We start from the raw sequence: 25,342 nt of genomic DNA, 5'->3' as shown, positions 1-25,342 counted from the left end.
TTCCATTTCTCTAGGAGGTGAGTCAAAAAGGATTTTGCTGTGATTTATGTCACAGAGTGTTCTGCCTATGTTTTCCTCTAAGAGTTTGATAGTGTCTGGCCTTACATTTAGGTCTTTAATCCATTTTGAGTTTATTTTTGTGTATGGTGTTAGGGAGTGTTCTAATTTCATTCTTTTACATGTAGCTGTCCAGTTTTCCCAGCAACACTTACTGAAGAGGCTGTCTTTTCTCCATTGTATATTCTTGTCTCCTTTATCAAAAATAAGGTGACCATATGTGCGTGGGTTTATTTCTGGGCTTTCTATCCTGTTCCATTGAGCTATATTTCTGTTTTTGTGCCAGTACCATACTGTCTTGATTACTGCATCTTTGTAGTATAGTCTGAAGTCAGGGAGTCTGATTCCTCCAGCTCTGTTTTTCTTTCTCAAGATTGCTTTGGCTATTCGGGGTCTTTTGTGTTTCCATACGAATTGTGAAATTTTTTGTTCTCGTTCTGTGAAAAATGCCTTTGGTAGTTTGATAGGGCTTGCATTGAATCTGTAGATTGCTTTGGGTAGTATAGTCATTTTCACAATGTTGATTCTTCCAATACAAGAACATGGTATATCTCTCCATCTGTTTGTATCATCTTTAATTTCTTTCAGCAATGTCCTATAGTGTTCTGCATACAGATCTTTTGTCTCCTTAGATAGGTTTATTCCTAGATATTTTATTCTTTTTGTTGCAATAATAAATGGTTAATTTTTCTTTCAGATTTTTCATCATTAGTGTATAGGAATGCAAGAGATTTCTGTGCATTAATTTTGTATCCTGCTACTTTACCAAATTCATTGATTAGCTCTAGTAGTTTTCTGGTAGCATCGTTAGGGTTCTCTATGTATAGTATCATGTCATCTGCAAACAGTGACAGCTTTACTTCTTTTCTGATTTGTATTCCTTTTATTTCTTTTTCTTCTCTGATTGCTGTGGCTAAAACTTCCAAAACTATGTTGAGTAATAGTGGTGAGAGTGGACATCCTTATCTTGTTCCTGATCTTAGTGGAAATGGTTTCAGTTTTTCACCATTGAGAATGATGCTGGCTGTGGGTTTGTCATATATGGCCTTTATTTTGTTGAGGTAAGTTCCCTCTATGCCTACTTTCTGGAGGGTTTTTATCATAAATGGGTGTTGAATTTTGTCAAAAGCTTTTTCTGCATCTATTGAGATGATCATGTGGTTTTTATCCTTCAGTTTGTTAATATGGTGTATCACATTGATTGATTTGCATATATTGGAGAATCCTTGCATTCCTGGGATAAACCCCACTTGTTCATGGTGTATGATCCTTTTAATGTGCTCTTGGGTTCTGTTTGCTAGTATTTTGTTGACGATATTTGCAACTATGTTCATCAGTGATACTGGCCTGTAGTTTTCTTTCTTTGTGACATCTTTGTTTGGTTTTGGTATCAGGGTGATGGTGGCCTCATAGAATGGGTTTGGGAGTGTTCCTCCCTCTGCTATATTTTGGAAGAGTTTGAGAAGGATAGGTGTTAGCTCTTCTCCAAATGTTTGATAGAATTCACCTGTGAAGCCATCTCGTTCTAGTCTTTTGTTGTTGGAAGATTTTTTTTTTTTTTTTTTATGGTACGTGGGCCTCTCACTGTTGTGGCCTCTCCCGTTGTGGAGCACAGGCTGTGGATGCACAGCCTCAGCAGCCATGGCTCACGGGCCCAGCCACTCCACAGCATGTGGGATCTTCCCGGACCGGGGCATGAACCCGTGTCCCCTGCATTGGCAGGCGGACCCTCAACCACTGTGCCACCAGGGAAGCCCCTGTTGTTGGAAGATTTTTAATCACAGACTCAATTTCAGTGCTTGTGATTGGTCTGTTTATATTTTCTATTCCTTCCTGGTTCAGTCTCCGAAGGTGGTGCTTTTCTAGGGATTGTCCATTTCTTCCAGGTTGTCCATTTTATTGGTATATAGTTGTGTGTAGTAATCTCTCATGATCCTTTATATTTCTGCAGTCTCAGTTTTACTTCTTTTTCATTTCTAATTCTATTGATTTGAGTCTTCTCCCTTTTTTTCTTCATGAGTCTGGCTAATGGTTTATCAATTTTGTTTATCTTCTTGAAGAACCAGCTTTTAGTTTTATTGATCTTTGCTATTGTTTCCTTCGTTTATTTCTGATCTGATCTTTATGATTTCTTTCCTTCTGCTAACCCTGGGGTTTTTTTGTTCTTCTTTCTCTAATTGCTTTAGGTGTAAGTTTATGTTGTTTATTTGAGATGTTTTTTGTTTCTTGAGGTAGGATTGTATTGCTATAAACTTCCCTCTTAGAACTGCTTTTGCTGCATCCCATAAGTTTTGGGTCATCATGTTTTCTTTGTCATTTGTTTCTAGATATTATTTTATTTCCTCTTTGATTTCTTCCATGAGAAATGATGGGTTTTTAATAGATTGTTTTGGGAGAAATCTGGCTTACTATATGAAGGAAAAAAAAATGAAGCTAGATTCTTACACCATTTGCATGGTAGACTCCAGATGGAAGACTGAAATGTGGAACGCTATAAAGCTAATAGAAGAAAGTATAGAATGTTTTTGTGTTCTGTGGGAGGGAAAGATTTATTAAATAAGATCCCAAAATGAAAAACTAAAACCATTAAAAATAAAACTTGATAAATACAACTACAGTAAAACTTGTATCTCTGTTCAACAAAGAATACAATAGACACAGTTTGTAGGCCAATAGGAGATATATATTTGTAAACTCATGCATATTAACAATTTTTTTAAAAAGCAGGAAAACAATTTTTAATAATCAAAAGAGATGAATAGCAATTTACAGAAGCAAAGCCCAAATGGCAAAGCAGAATGTGAAGAGATGCTTAAAGTCACTTGGAAAGAGAAAAATGCAAATTAAGACAAGATACCATATTACACCCAACTGAATGGCAAAACATAAGAAGGGAGAATAACACCAAATGTTGGCAAGGCTAGTGAGAATAATAGCTTATATAGGCATTCAGCAAAGAAATCTAACAGTATTTAGAAAAAATAGGGATATACATGCCCTATTATCCCCATATACTGAGGACACTGAGGCTTGCTGTGGTAAAGTGACTGGCCAGCATATCACAGTTCCCAGATGACAGAGCAAATCAACTGTGGTTCTCTGACCCTAGAATTTAGAGACCTCATGAAAGTATTTTTATTCGTTACGAGCTAATTGTACCCCACTATCCCTGCCAGATTCATACATTGAAGTCCTAATCCCCAATACCTCTGAATGTGACCTTATTTGGAATAAGAGGTAAACTTAATTACCTCTTACTTAAAGAGGTAATTAAGTTTAAGTGAGTTCATTAGGGTGGGTTCTAAACCAATGTGACTGGTGTCCTTATAAGAAAAGGAAACTTGGACACCAACAGGCCTGGAGGGAGGTGATGTGAAGATACACAGGGAGGAGATGGCCATCCACAAGCCAACGAGAGAGGCCTGGAACAGATCCTTCCCTCAGGGCTCTCAGTAGGAACCAATCCAGCCAACACCTGGTTCTCGGACTTCTAACCTCCAGAAGTGTGAGACAGCAAACTTCTGTTGTTTAAGCCTCCCAGACTTGGTACTTCATTATGGCAGCCCTGGCTAACTATTGCAGTGCAGCTAACCCTTGTACAACACAAGTGTGAACTGTGCAGTTCCACTTACACGTGGATTTTTTTTCAATAGTAAATACTGCAGTACTACACGATCCGTGATTGGAGCTGTGGATGTGGAATCAAGGATACTGAGGAAATGCAACCATGGATACTGAGGGCCGACCATAACTTCTACTGGATTTTCCACTGCAAAGAGGGTCAACACCCCTAACCCCCATGTTGTCAACTGTATCTCTGAAGGAGTGAATGGAATAGCATGAGCTTAGTCGGGGAGTCGAACGGGTGACTCAGAGGCCTGCTCTGCCACCGCTGGCTGGGGTCAATTCCAGTGTGAGCACTTACAAGCTGCTGGTCTTGCATAAGTTATTAAGCCTTCTTTGCCTCAGTTTCTTCCTCTACAAAATGGGATAAAAATAATAGTTGTCCGTTCAGGCATGTTGAGAATTTATTAAAATAATACATGGAAGCACTAGAATAGTTCTTGGCACATCAAAGAACAGAGCAAGTGTTGATCATTATTGTTACATAGAACTTTGGCATCAAACTAGACCTGAGTTTGAATCCCTGATCTTCTGTTAACTACCTACTATTTAATATTCTTTGTCTTAATATATTATCTATGAAATAAGAATAACAATGACTTCATCACTGCATCATGTCTTTTGTTTACTGAACACATTTTTGTTGCCTGGGTTACTGGCATTGTGCTATGTGCCAAAGATGCAGTGGTGAACAAAATAGACTGTCCCTGAACTTGTGGCATTGCCCTTGTCAAGATCATAATGACTTTCACATTGCTGATGCAGTGGTCAGTCCTTCTCAATCTTCTTCACTGGTCCCTCCTCTTCTCCCCAATTTCTTAATGTAGGAGTGCCTCAGGGAGCACTTTGTCCCTTTCTCCCCTTCTTCTCTTGTCCTACACTTGTCCCCTCAGGAATCTCCTCCAGTCTAGTGACTGAACATGGTGCTATGCCCCCAGATGTATATCTCCGGCCCACACATCTCTCCCAAACCCCAGACTCATAGGTCTAACTGCCTATTGACCCCTCACTTCAGTACCTAGCAGACATTGCAAACTGAACATCTCACAACTTAAATCTTTAACTACCTTCCTTCCCATCCAAGAGGAGATTCCGTTGGATCAATTTTGAAAATATATTCAGAACCCAACTACTGGGACTTCCCTGGTGGCACAGTGGTTAAGAGTCTGCCCACCAATGCAGGGGACATGGGTTTGAGCCCTGGTCCGGGAAGATCCCACATGCCGTGGAGCAACTAAGCCCATGCGCCACAACTACCAAGCCTGCAAGCCACAACTGCTGAGGCCACACACCACAACTACTGAAACCTGCATGCCTAGAGCCTGTGCTCCTCAACAAGAGTAGCCACCTCAATGAGAAGCCCGCGCACCGCCACCAAGAGTAACCCCCACTCGCTGCAACTAGAGAAAGCCTGCGCACAGCAACAAAGACCCAACTCAACTAAAAATTAATTAATTAATTAATTTTTTAAAAAAAGAACCCAACTACTTACCACTTACCCCCCGACTTGGTCTGGGTCACTGTATTAGCTTGAGCTGCCATAACAAAATACCACGGATTGTGTGGCTTTAACAATAGGAATTTATTTTCTCACAGTCCTGGAGGCTGGAAGTCTGAAATCAGGGTGCCAGCTTGGTTAGGTTCTGGTGAGGGCCCGCTTCCTGACTTGTAGACGGCCGTCTTTTCACAGTGTCCTTGCATGGAGGAAAGAATGCTGCTGTTTCTTTCTTTTACGTGAGGAGCCCAGTTCTATCAGTTCAGGGCTTCACCCTTACGACTTCATTTCACTTTAATGATCTCCTTAAAGGCCTTATCTCCAATATACTCACATAGGGTGTTAAGGCTTCAATCTATGAATTTTGAAGAGACACAATTTTGTTCCTAGCAGTTACTGCCATCTCCCCTGGATTACTATAAAAGCTTTCTAACTGGAATCCCTGTGTTTACACATGCTGCCCTACAGCCTATTCTCAGCACAACATTTGGAGTTATCATTGTAAAATATAACATGGATCTTGCTATTCCTCTGCTCAAAACTCTATAAAGGCTTCCACTTTATCAGAGTAAAAGCCAAGATTTTAAGATGGCCCACAAAACTCTACATGGTCCAGCTACCTGACACCCTGGTAACCTCATCTCCTTCCACCCTCCTGCTTGCTGCCTCTTCTCCAGCTACTCTGGCCTCTATGCACTTCTTCAAAACTACCAGGCAGCCTTCTGCTCGAAGCCTATGCATGTGCCTTCCTCTCCCCCGACACACCCTTCCCTCTGACATCCACATGGCTCATTTCCTCACCTCCTCCAACTCTTTGCTCAGGGAGATCTATCTTGATCATTCTGTTTAAAATTACACACAACTGCCTCTCTCCCATCCACTTTCAAGCTCCCTTAACTAAGCTCTCCTTTTCCATGTAGCATTTATCATCTTCTAACATAGCATATAACTTACTTGTTTAGTATTTTATTGTCTTTTTTCTGTCTCTTTTCACTAGGTTCCATGAGGGCAGAGATTTTAGTTTGTTTTTGTTTTCTGGGTTTTTTTGTTTTTTGTTGTTGTTGTTGTTTTGAGGTTTTTTTTGTTTTTTATATCCCAGGGGCCTAGAATAGCACCTGGCACATAGCAGTCACTCAATAAATATTTTTTGACAGTAGAATAAATAATTATTGCATTATCCTAATTCCTGAACACAAACAGGTTAGGTTCACAGTTCCGAGTATGTAAGTCCAGGGTGACTAAGGGCTTTCATCTTGCAGACAAAAGATGCATTTACAGCAAAAAGAAAAATGTTTGTTCAAATTTTTAAAACAAGGTATACTTTACCTTCTTGCTGAAACATTCCATTGTGCACCTATTAAAAAAGAAGAAGAACATTATCATTTGCGTTGAACATCTGTTGGGATAGACGACACTCCTTGATGATCTCCATGGCAGTGTGGAGGTAACCATGGCACACACACTCCCAGCCTCACCTCTCTGATGATTGCCAAGGGTAATGTGACTTTGAACTGTGCATTCATCCAGGAGCTGCAACAGAAGTTTCATCAGCTGCTCTTGACCTTAACCTCACCTTCTCTTGAATAAAGAGATCCAACAGTGGGCTTCAGACACTAACTCTGACTTTCTATTCACCCGCTCAAATTTGTTCTACTTTGTCAGTCACATTTCCTGGATTATCTTCAATCGCTTCAGAGCTAGACTTTTCACAGGTTGCATGGTTCATTCTTTGGCCTTCAGAATCATTCCTACTCTTAAAAATGTATCCCACAAGAACACATATCATGTCATTTTCTCTCCTCTTTCATTTTTGAAAACATATCTTGACTTTTGTTTCCATTACAACCTTTCTCTTACTTGTAAGATGGGACCCATAATGTGAATAAAATATCTTAAAACTATGTAAAAATCCGGCAATACTGCTATAAAACTAAATGGCTACACACAACTAAATTACCTTAACAGACAGCTTGTACCTTCCACTGATGGGGGAAGAGTTGGTACGCTTTTGATCTTAAGCATAATAGTCATAAAAATGTCCATAGACATTTTGAGGTGGAAAGTTCCCAAGTGAGGGTTTTTTTTGCGGTACGCGGGCCTCTCACTGCTGTGGCCTCTCCCGCCGCGGAGCACAGGCTCCGGACGCGCAGGCCCAGAGGCCATAGCCCACGGGCCCAGCCGCTCCACGGCACGTGGGATCCTCCCGGACCGGGGCACGAACCCGCGTCCCCGCATCGGCAGGCGGACTCTCAACCACTGCGCCACCAGGGAAGCCCCCAAGTGAGTTTTGATGCATATTTTGTTTTCTACATCTTGTGTCTCCAGCACAGGAAGTCTTATTTTCCTTTGTATTCCCAGTACTTCCCACTTTGCCTGCCACATGGTGGGCAATAAATAGCTGTTGAAAGAATGAAGCAAAAAGAAAAGAACAAATGTACAAATTTATACCCTGAAGCCTTCTTTTTCTCTGTGCTCTCTGAAATAACCCCACTGGGAGGCAGCACGTGACTTTAATAACAGATTTTAAAAAATAAGAGAGGGTCATGCTTAAATGATTCCATTCAAAATACGGTAGTTCCAGGCATTTCACAGTTACAAATCGAAGAAAGAGGTGATAGTGTGACCTTCTTAAGCTGCTAAATGAATGGCTTCAAGGCTAGCTATCTATTCAAACATTATCTCTTACTGCAGCTTAAAACATCTAAGGCATAATGGCAGTGAAAATGTCTGGAAATGAATTCTTAATAATAATTAGATGGTATTATGGCTGGTGAGATTTAATTGACATTATTGTTTCTATCTCCAACCATCATGACAATAAGACATGCCTTGTACTTATTCTGTGTAATTCAAGGAATGGTCAGCATGCAAATGTGTAAGATGTTTTCAGGAAAACTGAATTTCATGAAAAATAAACATATTCCAACTCCCTAGCTAATTTTTTTGGCTCTTTTCTGCATAATCATAACACAGGCTGTTGGGTTAGCATGGGACACAATGTAAGAGAGTTACTTTTGTTATTGTGTACCAATTTCATGCAGCTATTTCCACAACCAGGCTAATTTCAAGTCTGTCCTGAGCAATGGTACATGTGATTCCAAGTATTAATGGAAATTTATATTGGTTACAAATTGTTACTCTTCTCTCTAGAATAGTATTAGTTCATTTGTTCACTGTTTTCACCAGCAGTTTACACCAGACTTTCAGTTTTCCTGCTTTTACTTTTAAACGACCTTCCTGCCTAAAACTTTACAACTCCTTTGGGCACATTTTGCCAGTTGAAATCCTTTTCTTCCATAAATGCCAACAAGCTGATGAAACACATAGACAGCAAGAACATTTTTCACATTTAAAAAAATCAACTACAGCCTTCCATTTGCAGTGAGATCATGTATCTAAGAAGGATTATTATTATAAACTAGGGAAGGCCTGGTCATAGGCAACAGAAACTCATCCACGTGTAATGTGAAATATACCCAATAAATCTGTTGTGCTGTGAATACAGCACTGGTAATTAAAATTATAAATTTGTTCTTTGAAGCATCTCACATTTTTATCTTTAAAAATTTCAAAGGGCTTGAATAAAGCTGTTTATCAATAGAAAATATGTACATGTTTTTCTAAGTCCGTATTCTGAACTGACATTGGTAATTGCAAGCATTTATAATATTTTATGTCTTCTTTTTGTCTTTTTTCATGCAATATATATTGTATTTTTTCTGTTCAACTTATTCTCTTTTCTCTCTCCCTTCTTCCGAGGCATCTCATTCTAATATAGGAACTATCAGATATCAGTTTCAAAAAATACCATAAATAGGGTTTTTAAAAAAGTAAAATTTTTCTATAACTTACATGAAATTATAGTCTTGGTTGATACATGGTCAGATTTCCAAAGTACAGAAATCAATAGACTAACCAAATATTTTCCTTCTGCATGATAAGGGAAGCCAGGTTAATATATCTGAAATATCTGAAATCTCACTCCCCAAAGCCCCGTCTCTTCCACAAAATTAACTCCAAGTTTTGTGCTCTATTACTTGCAGCATCCCACTTCCAAACTCTGTATCAGTTAAAATTTGTATCAGTTATATCTAATGCTTCTTATAAAAATCTTTTTATAAAAAATAAAAACAGTGGCTTAAACAAAATAGAAATATATTTTCTCTTACATAAAAGAAGTCTAGAAGGACTAGTGTTCTAGCTTCTGATCTACAATCCATAACATCATCTCAAGATCCAAGATAGCTGCTGAGCTCTTGCCATCATATCCACGGTCCAGTCATGAACAGGCCCCTGCTGGTTGACTTAGTTGGTTGAATTAATTCTCTCAGAATTTTCACCCATAACTTCCACTTACATCTTATTGGCTCATAAGCCACATGGCCCCAGTAGCACTAAAGAGTCCAAGCATTTGTCTTCAATTTGGAGAGAAATATTCCCACAAACTTCTGGTACTGCTACCAAGGAAGAAGAGAACAACATTGGAAAGCAAATGAGTCCCTGCCACAATGGTCATTATAGTTTTCTTTATAATGATGGAATATTGAAAACAACCTAATGGCCTGTTTAACTAAAATGCAGTATGTTCATAAATTAAATACTGTCTTGATATTTAAAACATGGATGCAGATTACTATTTATTGACATAGTTATCTGCTATATATTTCTAAGTGAAAAAAAAACAGCGTCTATAATAGATCCCATATGTAAAATCATGTCTGAAAAGTTTTTTTAATATTAAGAGTGGTTAGATAATCACTGAGGTTAGTACTTTTTTGTGTAACTTTACTTTGTTCTTTATACTTTCCTGTACACTTTGAAATTTTTACAATGAGCATACACGGTTTACAGATTGCTGTAGAAATAAAAAGGCACTGTACAAAATCACCTTCAGTATTTCAAAAAAAAAGTCACTCTAAAAAACTTTCTATTTGCACAGCAATCTTCAGCCAATGGGGTTTTGAAGCTGCCCTTATGACAGTTACCAATATCATACTGATAATATTACAAACTGCACTGGATATCATTTTTTTTAGTAACATGGCAATAACAAAGCAATAGTATCCAAAGCAAAAAATCATTACTTGCTTTTTTGTGTTAGACTTCTAACTCTGCTAATTTGAGTTTTATACAAACTCTACTTCTCCTTCTATGAGTTTTTAATATGGCGTTTAGTAGAAAAGAAATAGGGTTTTATTAACATCTTCTTATGTTTGTGCAAGTAACTTTTAATTGCAGCAATTAATTATTTCAGGTAGTCATTGCCCCTATTTCCATTCTATCAGATATGATCATATATGAAACTTTGTTACAGAGGTAAATAGAGTATTTGAAATCTAAGTCTGCCTTTCGTATGTGTATGCAGTTAAGCACTTTGCCAGTTCCCTTTATCGCTGAAATGGGCAGAATAATGACTCTTTTACTTCCTTAAAGGGGGTATTTTAAAGATAAAATGAGACAATTGATGGAAAATATTTTGCAGAAAAAAAGTAGCATATACAATATTGGGGCAGGCTGGCTTATCTTAAAATCAAGGGGCTTATGCAACATTGGTTTTTCTAAGCAGAAGCTACCATCTTTGGCGCTGCTCACAACACCTGCAGCCAACGTGGCTAAATAGGTTGGTTGCTACTTCAAAGGGCAGCAGAAAATTGAGGAAAGCAGGTGTTATAAGAATGGAGACTAACTCACTAATCCAGAAATCCATTGTGGAAAAGCAGCCGTAGTGTCTTACATCACTTTCTTGGGCTGGGTGGGTAAACCTTAATTTATTGTTTAAATTGTATTAAATGATTTTTAAAATATAATATCCATGATTTTCTTAAAATAGCAATTTGCAGGAAGCTCACTAACTCCCAACAGCTCAGAACTAAGTATTTAAAACTCCTTGCAGAGAGAAAAAAAGTCCCCAAAGATTAAGAACAAATATCTCATTCTCATTTAATTAAAGCAAAAACTTAGCCTGCTTATAAAAGTAATCACTCTGAAAACACACACACACACGCACACACACACTGTTATACCATCTCCTTTGAAATGATATCTGCCTTAACCTCCGTTTCACAGGTGGAGAGAACTGGGGTAGAGATCTGAGACTGCCATTACTGGCAGCTGAATTTTCTCTGATTAAGTAGTGCTGGAGGGACTTTAGGGGTTACTCTTCATTTGAGTCTCCTGTTCAGCACCTGGATAAGCTTATATTGCCTTGGTAACCAAGCCAAAACCCTTTCTTAATGTTGAAAAGGGTGATTGATGCTTATTGATTACTACAGTTTGGGTGAATTGCGGTTTCTCTCATCATGTAGATGAGTTTCTCGTTTTTCTTTTTTCTACTAAAGGGATTTTGTGAGGTACATTTAATAGTAAACTCCTTATAATCCCCCATGTATGTAAAGAGCTTGTTGCCCAACATTTTAAGCTTCCTCACATAATCCCCAGTCCCTTTTGTGAGTTCTGTCCACTTTGAGGAGAGACTTTTGCACCTGCAGTAGAGATGCAATTGACAATAGCTTTTGAAACGTGTACAGTCGGCCCTCAGTATCTGCTGAGCATTGGTTCCGGGAGCCCCCCATGGATACCAAAAGCAGTGGATGCTCAAGTCCCTTATATAAAATGGCACAGTACAGTTGGTCCTCCATATCCATGGGTTCCACATGCGCGGATTTAACCAACTGAAATACATGGCTGGGTGAATCCCTGGATGCGAAGGGCTGACTGTACATACTCCATTAGCCCACAGATGGAACAACCCATGAATACTTTCGTGATAATCAAATGCCCCAGGCACTGCACTGGGCTTCAACCACTATATTGAAACCTGCTCCAAGTGACTTCTCTACACTGGTAATATTTCCATCTCTAAAATGTTTTAGACTTTAAATGTATTACCAGGATATTTACAGGGGACTTGCTTGAAATATTTTTAGAGAAAACATAAAACTTCTGTCACATCTTTGCTAAGAGCAACATGGTGTTTTGCTATTATTGATATAGTAACTGTTGAAATTTGTTTTCTCCTTGCTTTTAGCTCTCTGAGTACAGTGTCTTATATGCATGAACCTAGCCAACATGAAGATGCCTCTCACCTCGCAGTTCAGATGGAAAACACCTACCAACTGGGTGTGTTATTTTATCACTCCATCCTATTTAAGACTTCTAATTTTATGAGTGATATTTACTTAAAATAATATCTGATAACCTGGCATTGTCTTCAATGCTAGCACAATATAAGGGATCTTAATTAATTGGGTGATTTGATATTGCTTTAATTTCTTCCTCTGCAAAGTGGGACCAGTATCCATTGCCTACTTTTCTTTATCAGTATTTTCTAAATACCAAGCAAGTCACTGGGTGGCGCTGAGGTGTAGTTGTATTACTGAATTAAGGAGTTCATTGGGTATTTCTTATGGAGTTTTTTATATCTACTTGAGTTAAATGAAAGAGATATGCATTATAGTTTTATCAAACAAAACCAACCAAGGTTGCTGATGGGTGGAGAAAAAAGCCTTAAGACAAAGGCAAATGATTCCTGGTCCCCTGTTGACAGAGATGTTTATCTTTTCCCGCAGAGGTTTTGGGTCTTTGAAAACAAAAATCTTTGCACCTGCCCCTATACTCCAGGTGGAGTCCACAGTGACTATCATTCCCCATTCACATTTCTTCATAGAACTACTTGCTTTCTCTAAATGAGTACCTTCTCACTATTATCTGAATCCATATATAATTACTGCTGTATAGAAATTCCGCAGAGACTTACCAGTGACCAAAGGAAGATTCCATGGGCCAGAGTGGTTTCATCTGTGGTCAGTTAACCTCAGGAGAATTATAGACCATCAGCACATCCCATTAGGCCTTCTAGCCAGTTTTCTACAGTAATCCCCAAGACGACATGGAGTATAAGGCTCCATAATTAGTCTGTCTACTGGTATTTTCACAGTGCCTATGGTAGACAACTAATATTCCTGCCAACCAAGATACATTTATACTCCTTCCGGTAGCCTGACCCAGTTTCCTTTGGGGGAGCCCGACCACTGCCATCATTATCACTTTTGGTCCATAGCATCCTCCTGAAGCTGACACTGGCTTCAGAGATGTAACAGTGACTGATTTGGGGATTTGGTCAATGCCATCAAAGCCTTTGAGGTTCAATTCAGAAAATGTTGTTTGGGCTGTTGAAGAAGCAGTTCATATCCTGAAACTGGAAAGAATAAGGGCTTATGGCAGCTTTGGCCATCTTGCCCTCACATGAAGCCTGAGACCACATCCTACATCCAGCTGTGTACTCTTAGACTTTTCAGTTAGGCAAAGTAAGTTTGGGTCAGGTCTTCCTGTAACTAAAAGAGCTTTGCCATTCGGTGCCTATGACTCTGGGCTCTGCATGCTAGAAGGCTTTGAATCTGATTTTCACAAGATAAAGCATTTGAAATATGAAGCCCTGTGTTTCTTCTTCAAAAGGATCTATTTTCATAACATTTCTCCAAATAAACTAAACTGTCTAATCAGTTTTAGAAGTACTGAGTGTTGAAGCAAGTTAGAAAAGGAATTTTAGAAATAGCTTAGTATAAAGTATTTTCCATATTTTCTTTCAGAAAGTCATGTGAATTATTCTTTTGTGATTAAAGTCTTTTATACATGACAATCCATTTTTAAAGCATTTAACTAGCTATTTTGTTAATAATCAAAAATGTATTTCCACTTCCACTTGTTTCTGGGTTTATTTTGCATCTGAAAGAAGGTAGTCTGTGGGCCTTTGGCAAAGATTTTCTCCTATCTGTACAATGAATACTGACCAGAAGAGTGAGGAAAAACTCAATCACCACTATCACTGTGTTTACTTTTTCACATGCATCATGTAAACACATCTGAAATGTTTAGCATGTTTGTCCTCCCTTTATCTAAGTAATTACAGCCACCAAGAATGAGATAAATCATAATTTTTAAAAAGGGGGAATGGAAGAATGAAAACATATTTCTTATAATAAAAGCCACTTACCTCTTCCCATTAATTAATTACTGAAACATGAGTACAGAAGAAAATACGAGCTGTAGGGTCCAATGTATATGAATCTGAACACTCATTTTGCCTATTCCTAAATAAATGATGTTTGAGCAAGGGATTCAGCATCCTTGAATCTCAGTTTCTTCATATGCAAGTAGGGATAATAGTCCACACATCTAGGGATACTGTGAGAACTAAATGAACTATTGTATTTAAATTGCTTCCCCATTCAATATGTTATTGCTTCTCAAACTGACTGACTCTAGGTCTTCACCTTAGATCACTAAGAAGAAAAGCCTTCTATGACATCCAACATAATTTCCTATTAAGTATGGAATGAGTTCTCCACAGGACTTTTTCTGGAGCAATGACTATAGAGGTACCTGATTTTTTAAAAACACTGTGAGCACCACGTCACACAAGGGCTATAGGGGGCCATCTTTGCTGGCACATCGAGACAGTCCACCTGAAGCCAATTATTGAAAAATAGAATCTAAAGACAGAGAGAGAGACATCGTTTGAACTCAACTCTCGTGAGATGAGCAGGCCCTGTCACCAGAGGCTTTGTTGGACAGAGTCTGCCAGTCTCTCAGTGCTGACTTTGCTCCACCCTACAGGGTCCTTCCCGCCTGTGGAGGCCTCACTACATCCCTCCTTTACACTGTTGCCCATCTTGCTGCCTTCTCAGCAAGAGCAATCCCTGTCTCTTTGCTCAGAATAAGGTAGCAACAATAACAGCTACAACACTCTTAATAACAAAGCTCTAATGAGTGGCTTTTTTGTGTGGCAGGCACTGTTCTGAGCATTTTAAATACTTCGTCTCATTTAATCCCAACAAAAAACAATATGTGATCATTCTTATCACTATTCCTTTTTGGGAAGCTAAGACACATATATTAAATAACCAAATTTTTATCTATTCTCTCTTAAATCTATTTTTATGGACAAGTTTCTCTTTCTTTTTTTTTTTTTTTTTCCATCCTGATACTTCCTCAGATCTTTGCTTTTTGACTTCTAAAGACATTTTTTCCTCCTAAAGAAAAACATTTGCTCTAAAAAAAAAGAAATGAAAAAAAGCTTAGGCATTCACATTAGTTGATTCTGAAAGCTTCAGGAGCTTGTTTTGGAAGTCAACTGCTGAATATTGACTCTCTCTCTTTGCCTCTCAGCATCCCAGCCTGAGTAAGGCAATAGATAATTCTGGCTGTATAGGGCCAAGGTCACAAAGAAGTGAGAAAAGAAAAGTTTACTACCATATTTAAAATTCTTTTCAGAATAGAATCTTGTTAATGAGATTAAAAAGACAAACCTGAGCAAAGTGCAGAAAGGGCATTGGTGCAGCTGGACAGTGGGAGCTACTAGAAACTGAGACTCAGGTGCCCCCAGGATTCCATCTTTCCAGCCCTAAACTATGTGAGGCTCCCTCTCTCACCGTGGCCTGGCTGCCTTCCCACTATGAGAAACAGCCTCCAGCAGTTCCTGAGAGTCACGTGTCATAACTTTTAACACCAAAAAGAGACTGACTTTTTTTTTTTTCCTAGCTCCAATTTAAAATAAAAATTCCAAGAAAGGACTCTAATTGACCTGGCTTGGGGCAAGTCCATCAAGGGCCAATCAACCATGATCTGGACTTGGGCTCAAAGAAAATGATGGTAGAACCTAAAGAACCACATGGTTAGAGTGGGAAGAGGACCAGTTCCTTCTATTTGGGAGATGCTGTTCCCAAATCACAGGGAGGAGTACTAAGCGTAGGTGGACAAACATATGCACTGAAGGAATTTACTATTTTCTGAAGGGAACAATGCCTACGGTCGCTATAATACCTGGCCGAATTAAGTTCCGTGTGAATGATACAGGTCAAGTTAAGGTAAATGCCATACGAGAGCTTGGTAGGAGGGAGTGAAAAAGAGAGGTACCAATCTAAAGGACGTAGTCTATTTAATTTAGTCCAAGCTGTTAGTATCATTTTTTAATTTCTTAAGTAGGAAGGGAGGAACCACTCTCAAATTTAGCCTCAGTTCACTAGCGTATGCAAGTGGAAATCTTCTAAAACATCCACAGGATGGTGACACAGTAGGTGTCTGGGGGCTTGCCTACTGGGGCTGGTGCCCTAGCTCTGACCCTATGAAGCAAGAGCAACCAGGACCAACCCTTCATAGGTTTATAACTGCTTGTCGTTCTCCTGTAGAACAGAGATTCCTGCTGACTCAATACCGGGGTTAATTTTCATACTCGTAGCAGATGTCTCTGTTTTACTTGTCCACATTCATTCCCCAGGCTGATTTAAATTTAATTGAACAATTCATGTGTAATCATCAAAATAAAAATACTATTAACTGAGCCCCAGGAGGCTGACCTAACTCAACTCTAGGCACGGGCTGTCACCTTCTGGTTAAGTTCAGCCGTAGGGAAACTTCAGCAGGAAGAGAGAGTGTGAACCCTTGCCTTTGGGCTCATCTTGGGCTGTTTGCATCTATCAACAGAAGGACATAAGCTACTCTTAAGGGAGCCCTCTCCACATGGCTCTTCTGGGGTCTAGTTCCCTTCTCAGACCCCTCTTTCAATAAAGCTATGGGGTGGATGGATATGATTTGAAATTACTTCTTTGAAAGAAATTCCATCTGTATTTTCAGGTCCTACCAAACATTTTCCTGTTGTCATTGTCAATCATATTCTGAAAGATGTGTTAACTAACTACCTACAAGAAGAAAAATATGAACCAGAGCTCTGTAGACAGATGACTAAAACGCTTTCTGAGGTATGCGTATGATTTCCCAAAGTGTTAACTATGATGAGAATATTTGTTGAAAGCACAACCCCCTACTTTTTGATGAAGGCAATTAATTTGCAGTAGCAGTAAAACTGCTTATTTTTATTTTATAAAAGTATTTATTAGGTCATATTCTATGTGTGTCTGTGTGTGTGTAAAAAGCCTTTGTCTAATACACTTATTATGTGCATCCCTTGCATGTATTCTGTTTAAGAAATATATAAAACTGCCCCATTTATTAAAAAATTTTTATTGTAGAAAATACACTTTAATAATCATTTTTTCTTCCCCAAGTCACCTTCTTTGTATGCCATCAAATGCAAACATTGTGGCCTTTAAATACCTTTCTATTTTTATCAAGTAAAATGCTGGCACTCCATCAGGTTTTCTCTACTTTCTTTTTCATTACAAACTCTCTAATAAGCATTCACGATTAGTCATATTACAGGAGACTCCAGCTGTATGGTCCCTTAATCAGACATGAACAAGAGGGTATAACTCAAATGCCAACATTCTTTGAAGGGAAGCCATCTCAACATAGATTTTCAAAGAATGTAATAAATCCATTAAACTCTATTCTCTGGATTATCATTTTTCCATGTGCCTTAGAAAACGTAGATTTCTTGCTTGGGCTATCATTTTGTCCCTAAATGTCCTGTCTTGTGAGGCCAGTGCTTGAAGGAAATTATAGCTACCATTCTACAACAGTTAAAAGGATCCAAGGGCTTCCCTGGTGGCGCAGTGGTTGAGTGTCCGCCTGCCGATGCAGGGGACATGGGTTTGTGCCCCGGTCTGGGAAGATCCCACATGCCGTGGAGCGGCTGGGCCCGTGAGCCATGGCCGCTGAGCCTGCGCGTCTGGAGCCTGTGCTCTGCAACAGGAGAGGCCACAACAGTGAGAGGCCCGCGTACCACAAAAAAAAAAAAAAAAAAAAAAGGATCCAAAATGTATCATGCTGTTTTCTTCAGTTAAATCCACTATATTTATGAGGAAAATTAAGACTCTTACATTTCAATGTGACTAAGTGAGGATTTTTTTTTGCTTTTAATTTCTAGATTATTAAAGCCCAGATCAAGGACTTGATGATTCCACGATATAAGCTAATTGTGATGGTTCACATTGGACAACTGACTGGCCAGAGCATACTGATTGGAAGCAGATGCCTCTGGGATCCTAAAAATGATACCTTTGCATCTTACATTTTCAGAAATTCTTCTCTGTTTGCTCTTGCAAATGTCTACACAGTTTACTTTGAGTGACTGAAAACAAGAAATCTAGTTCATACTTTTTACATCAAGAAATAGGCTGTATCTTTGTACACAAGTTTCACTGCCCAGACGTTTGAGAAAGACACAACACTAATATTTCAAACAATTAGAAGTTTGGGGACTTTTTCATACTCTTGTAAGTATGAAAGAGTATACTTACTCTTTGGGGGAGAGAAGGTGGCACAAGAAAGAATCTTGTTTATCCAAAGAAGGAACTAAGTCTTGGTTCTGCTGGATTGTTTTTTCATAGACATAGATTCTTATTAAATATTGCCTTGGGTACTAATTATTTTAATTACACTTTAATTAGAGAGTTAGAATTCCCTGCATTATTTTTTTAATGAAGAGAAGTCTTAAAAAATATGGCTATATACCCTGACCAATAAATGACGGTAGCATATTCAATGTGGTATACACAAATGATCAATGGTACTCTGTCTCAGTGCTGTGTATAAAAGAATACTGGTTTTCATTTTGTATTTAATAAGTTAAGCAGCATTCATTAACTGCAATTATTGTTATATGTACCTGACAGTTGAAACTGCTAATGTAGAATTAATGATTTCATAACAATTATCGTAGTCCCACAGGACTGCTAGCTAAAACTAGAAGCTCTTGTGGGTTGCCTGCACTTTACAAAATTGTGGGAGAACCAAATATTAGCTCTTCAATAATGGAAGCAACAAAATAAAAATAGGCTTTTTAGGGCACTGAAGTAGAGGTTGTGATATTAAATATACATGATGCTTAATAGTAAGTGTATCTTTAACATAAAATCATGTATTGCAAAGAGACACTGCTTTTAAATATACACTGCCTGATACACCTTTCAATAGGTTTCCTAGGCTAACAGACTTTTACACAAAATATATAGCTGGCAGCTTAACAGATAAAACGTGTATTTACTATTTTGTTCCTATGAATTTAATACTAAAGTGACCCAGTGTGGTTTTGAATGGATGGCACTAAAATTTACAGGGCTGCAATAGCTTATTATTCTGTGGGTTAATGTAGCTTATAACATGGATCATTTATTTTTATGGAGCCTTCAGCCCTTTGTGTGCATGTAAAATGGTGCTGTGACATTGTTCTTGGATGGTAAGTGGTCTGCCTAGAGGACATTTGTTAAAGGTCAAAGATGAAGTGTACACATATGGAGAAAATTAGCAACTCTATAGTCCTAAGGAAAAAATGATGTGTAATTCATATCAAAACGAATTTAACAAATAGGAAAATAGTGCTTTATAATCATGTACTGATGTCTTATTTTTCCCTCAAGATGACGTGTATTTTTTTTTTAAGTATACTTTTTAAATCCCTTTTCTTCTCTTTGTTCTGGCTTTTAAGGTAGCGTTTCAAAATGAATTAGTCAATTTTCATTGTTTTTTTTGTTAGTGCCTTAGTGGGAATATGTCTGTGTAATAATTTATCACAACCAAGATTTGTCGATCTTCATAGCCAGTGTTGAATCTGGATTAGATCATAAGTACAGTACATAAATGAGTTTTATATATTCACTATACATTTATGAACATCTCTCCTCTTAGAACAATAGCAGGAGAAATCATATAGCAATTTTGCATGAATAAATCAGTAGGAAGGAAATTTTTTTAGTATGTAGAAAGTCCATTATAAAAATGTCCTTATTTTTTAGAGTTATAAAATCTCAACCATGAGATAGTTTCTTACCATCTGTCTTAGGCTGTATAAGGATTCAAAACCTTACAATACGATGGCAGTTAAAAATCAGAAAAAGGAAGCGGTTTGCCAGCATATTGCTGTGTACTGTAGTTCAGGTAGTCAATGATGAATTCTAGCAATTATATAACAGCATAAAAATATATAGTAAAAACTTACTAATTGTAAATAACTTGGAGGAATGCTGATTATTTAAAAAAAGCTTTGTGATGGGAAATTTTGATAGATAAGCTAACACCTATTCCAACCAATAAATATATCAAATTAACATGCTATATACCTTAAAATTATACAATTTTCTGTCAATTATATCTCAATTTTAAAATAAACATTTTTAAAAAAAGAAATGACACTAACTTTGAGGGAATTGTTTTACTTTGAAATCCACTGAACTCTCCTGGTGTTTTTTCTTCTCAACAGATGTTCCTAAAGTGCCGTCCCTACCTCACAGCCTTGACTCATGCTTGTGCCTAGCTCAGAACACCCTCCTTCCACTTAGAGCAACTTCCTTCAATTTTCAGCATTAAACTCAGGTGTCACCTTTTCTCTAAATCTTTCTCCATTCATTTCTCCCCTCCCATCCTCTCTCTTCTTTCATCACTCTCATGGCTGAGCCCCTGATTCTTCTCTAGCTGGATTTTAAATAACAGCTTTGTTTCCCTTACTAGATTGAAAACATCTTAAGTATATGGACCACATATCCTGACAACACCTAAGAATAAAATGTAATACATCTTAACTTTTCAAGAAAGAATCGCAAGCATTGATAGTACTATGCTACGTAATTACCAACCAAAAAGGTAATAGGACACAGAGTTCAACCCTAGAAGACCTAGGATCCTATAGGGGTGATAAGTATACAAGTGACCATGGTACAGACTAGAATATGTTTTCATAAGAAAAGTCCAGAATATCTTTATATAATTAAGGGAATCAGGGAAGGCTTCATGAAGGAAGAAGCACTTATCTATACTATGAAGGTGACAAGTAGAATTTCAACAGACACAGAAGTTCAGAATACAGGAAGAAGTCTAGACTGGATAAAACACAGTGTTCATGAATGAAGATAAGTGGTCGGAACTAAGATTGGTAACCTGAATGTCTGAGTATGAAAATGACACTCAGACCATGGGTAGCCATCAAAGGCTTTTCATTAGGCTGATTGTAAACATGAACTGACTCTTTAAGAAGATGAATGCATCAGTAAATAGCAGGAAGACCACTTAGGAGAAGTGACAGGTAATGAGGGGCTGAACTCAGCGGTGCCATTGAAATGGAAAGGAGAAGACAGTTGTATGAACATTTTAGGGACAAAGTCTACATAATCAGGCAAAGAGGAAGGAGTCAGAGGTAATTAAGGCAAAGTGAAAAGGTGGTTGAAAGCTTCAAGCTCTGATGTTTGCAGCCTCAGGTCTGAGTCCTTCCATCCCAGTCACTAGTTAAGTGATCTTAAATAAATCAACAACCCCACTATGCTGCAGCTTCCCCATCTTAAAGTACAGTAATGATAGTTCTGGTACCTACCTCACAGGGTTTTAGTGAGAATTAAATCCATATGTTAGCTAAGCTCTTCACAGCACCATGCCTAAAAGGAAGCCCTATGATTGCAGCTCCTATGATTGCAGTTGAAAGTCTATGAGTCCGAGTAACCAGATCAATGGTCCTCCTAGCAAAAATAAAGTCAGCAGGAAGAATTTGAAGACTAAAATACTAAGCTTGATTTTGCACTTGTTGAATTTAAGTTAATAATGGGACATTCAGTTGGAGATTGCCTCAGGCAGCTGAAAAAGTGGGACCGGAGCTGAGTTACAACATCAAGGTGAGAAATTTAGACTTGGCAGACATCCATACTGAGACCTAATATCTTCCTCCTGCTTTATAAAATATTCATTAGCAGCAGCTTCAGCAAGTATAGTCAGTACTAGTAGCAAATTACTGAAAATTCAGTTAACTCTAGGAATGTCAGCAGGAAACCTTCACCAAAATCAAGAGAAATTTTTCCCAAAATCAAAATTAAATGATACCTTCTTTTTTACTTCATTAAAAACAAAATTCTATATGATGGGCTTCTGTTGTCAGACACCACAAGAAATATAAAGGTTCAGTCCTAAATACATCAGCACCTTAAATAGAAGGGTCAATGCTGTCGTCTGATGTCATCCTTAGTAAAACAACCTTAAAGAAAACACATAATAAAAGGCCCTTACAGATTACATGTCGGGAAATTGAGCTATCTCAGTTCATTGATTTTTTTAGAAACTCTTGGGAATTATCCAGTACTTGGATGGGTTTACAAAACAACAGTTGAGAAATCAGAACTTTTAAATCTAGCCATTTTAGAGAGTGAACACTTTCCTTTTGGGACCATGACTTGACCTATCTTTCTAGATATTATCAAAAACTGAATTAAGAAAACTCAATATTAAACAGTATTGATAATTTACTGTGCTTTTTGCTCCTGAAATTCTTAAATAAGTGGTCTGCCCCACGGCCTCTGACTTTCTCTGCTGCTCTCACTTCCACCTCCTGCAATCCAGATCTCAGCCCCACCAATATGTTGCTTTCACAAACACTGGAAGTGGTGCCTGGGGCCAAATGTGCCAAACATTCCTCCAGCTTCATTCCACCTCTGTTCTCTTCTGAATTCATTTCTTTTGAGCAGCAATGTGATATAGGTTTGATTGTTTGCTTGTTTGCTTGTTTGTTTGTTTTAAATTGCAGATTTGACAGACATATATCTCATTTTAGCTTCTAGACCTTACTAGTGGTGTGACTTTGGGCAAAGTGACTAGTGTCTGCAGCCTCAGTTTTCTCAAAGGTAAAAATGATTGTAACAGTGATTGCTACTTATAACTGATCAATGATCAGTGATCACCACTTCTGTTGTTGCTGTGAAGACTGAAAGGGAAAGTGTATGTAAAACATCTGACCCATCGTGGAAAGCTCCCTCTCCACCTCCAACTTCTTTATGCAGAACCTGTTTTCCTAAAGAATTGAGCATATATTTTAGCAATTTCTGCTCTCCACTATACTCCCTAGATTACTTTTTTTTCTTTTAAAAGTTTTAATCACCTGTTTCTGCCTTCTTTGAGTCAGAAACACTGAATTATTTCTCAAGTCCACATTTATGATTAAATACCATTCATCCCCAAATTTAATCTCTTTTTGCTAACCTCTGCCTATTTTTTTATATTTCTTCTGATCAGATGTCTTGCCTCCCACTTTAGGACTTCCGTAGTTCCTTTTAGTATTTTTGCTTATGCTACTTATCTACTTATTTTTTCCTGTCTTAGTGTCCATTTGAATTTACATGCTCTCTTCCCTTCTTCGCATACATGAACACATACTACCAGAAGGTTTATTAAAGCTTAACTATGCTAAGTGTCTGACTAAAGTTTCCTGAAATTTCTTCTCAGTTTCTTTCCTTGCTAATTTAACTACCATGCACAATTTTTTATATTTTTATTTTAGTGCAGGACATAACTGGAAACTTGTGGTTCTCTACCCACCCACTAGGCCATTTTCCTACTTAGCAAGGCAGGGAACCAGTATAACCACTATGGGAAGCACTAAGCCGCACTTACCATTCATAATCAAAAAAGAAAGTCTGTTGCTTCCCACAGATCATGATGAGGGTGGATCATCTAACCATCAAAAGAACAGAATATCCAGACTGATTTGTGCAGAGAGTGCTGAGAAATCATTTTTAAATTCATATGAGAAATATTAACCTTAGAGAGTCATTCCATTTTGGAAATAAAGAAAAATAGTCTATATATTAATTATAGAAAATACATTATCTTTTTATTTTTCTTTGAGGAAATTTATTCCATAGTAAGAACTATATTTTGGTAGGACAGCTAAAAAATTAAAAATACAGCTAAACTTTTTATTTGTATCCCAGTTTACAAGCACAAGCAAAGCCTTCTAAGGACACATTCTAGAGAGTTGGGTCAACCAGAGGATATTAGAATGTTCTTAATCATAGGTCAGCAAAGTGTAAAGGGCTGGACAGTAAATATTGTCAGCCTTGCAAACCGTGCAGTCTCTGTCACAACTACTCAACTCTGCCATCAAAGTACAAAAATAGTCAGGGACAATAAGTAACAAAATAAGTGTGGCAGTGTTCTAACAAAACTTTATTTATGTAACTGAAAGTTTAATTTTATTTAATTCTCATATATCATGAAAAGTTATTCTTCTTCTGATTTCTTTATCAACCGTCTAAAAAGTAAAAACCCTTCTTAACATGTGAGCTGTAAAAATCAGATGGTAGGGCAGATTTGACCCCAAAGCCATGGTTTGACTGCCCTAGTTGTAAACGATTCTCTTAGTGGAGGAGGGGAATTGGAATTATAAAACAGAGAAGTCAAGATTTTTATACGTCTAATAAAAAGTGGAAAGTAACCAGCAATGAAATGGAAAAGCACAGTAATATTTCCAAATTAACAAGTGAGGAAGGGGAATTGGTCATGCAAACAAAAAAATTAAAATAAATACTAGACTGTATAGAATATAATCAGCTATATTAAGTACCACTCATTAAACATGAATTGGCTTGTTTAGCAAATAAAAGCCAGCTACATGTGACTTTGAGAATACACACTGAAAACCAAAAGACAAGAAAAGTAGGAGTTAAAGTTCAGTTAAGTTTGAAATTTTGGTCAAAGATATACCACAGAAATATGAGCAAAAAGACAATGTCAATACTAATGTTAGACAAAGTAAATATCAAGGCCCAAAGCATTAAATAGAAAAGGAATGATATCTGCTATGGACTTAATTGTGTCCCCTCGCAAATTCATATGTTGAAGTTCTAATCCCCATTGTGACTATATTTGGAAATTAGGACATTGGAGGTAATTAAGATTAAATGGAGGGCTTCCCTGGTGGTGCAGTTGTTAAGAATCCACCTGCCAATGCAGGGGACACGGGTTCGAGCCCTGGTCCAGGAAGATCCCACATGCTGTGGAGCAACTAAGCCCGTGTGCCACAACTACTGAGCCTGCGCTCCAGAGCCCGCGAGCCACAACTCCTGAAGCCTGGGTGCCTAGAGCCCATGCTCCGCAACAAGAGAAGCCACTGCCATGAGAAGCCCGTGCACCACAACGAAGAGTAACCCCAACTCACCGCAACTAGAGAAAGCCCACACACAGCAACAGAGACCTAATGCAGCCAAAAATAATAAAATAAATACATTAGGGAAAAAAAAGATTAAATGGAGTCATAAGGGTGAGGCCCTAATCTGATAGAATTAGTGGCCTTATAAGTAGAGGAAAAGAGAATGATTCCCGCCCCTCCCCACCACCACCACAGACCTACACATTGAGGAAAGGCCATATGAGGACCAAAGATGGCAGTCTGCAAGCCAGGAAGAGAGCTCTCACAAGAAACCAGCCCTTCCAGACCTTGATCTGGGACTTCTAGCCACC

At 38.1% G+C, this 25,342-nt stretch overlaps 1 protein-coding gene across 3 annotated transcripts in view; it reads left to right on the top strand.

The window, feature by feature from the left end:
* DYNLT5 (dynein light chain Tctex-type family member 5) overlaps positions 1 to 20,255 on the top strand; it is a 31,078-nt gene extending 10,823 nt beyond the window's left edge. For all 3 annotated transcript variants that reach the window (XM_049698415.1, XM_049698410.1, XM_049698425.1), the window contains exons 4-6: positions 12,204 to 12,295; positions 16,808 to 16,932; positions 18,000 to 20,255. In XM_049698415.1, coding sequence (XP_049554372.1) covers positions 12,204 to 12,295; positions 16,808 to 16,932; positions 18,000 to 18,203 — 421 coding nt within the window. In that variant the 3' untranslated portion in view covers positions 18,204 to 20,255. The remainder of the gene's footprint in view (positions 1 to 12,203; positions 12,296 to 16,807; positions 16,933 to 17,999) is intronic.
* Positions 20,256 to 25,342: the final 5,087 nt, after the last annotated feature.

Source organism: Orcinus orca, chromosome 1 (genome assembly GCF_937001465.1).
Source record: "Orcinus orca chromosome 1, mOrcOrc1.1, whole genome shotgun sequence".
NCBI lineage: Eukaryota > Metazoa > Chordata > Mammalia > Artiodactyla > Delphinidae > Orcinus > Orcinus orca.
The sequence above is the reverse complement of the archived record's forward strand: the minus strand, read 5'-3'. Positions and strand labels throughout refer to the sequence as shown.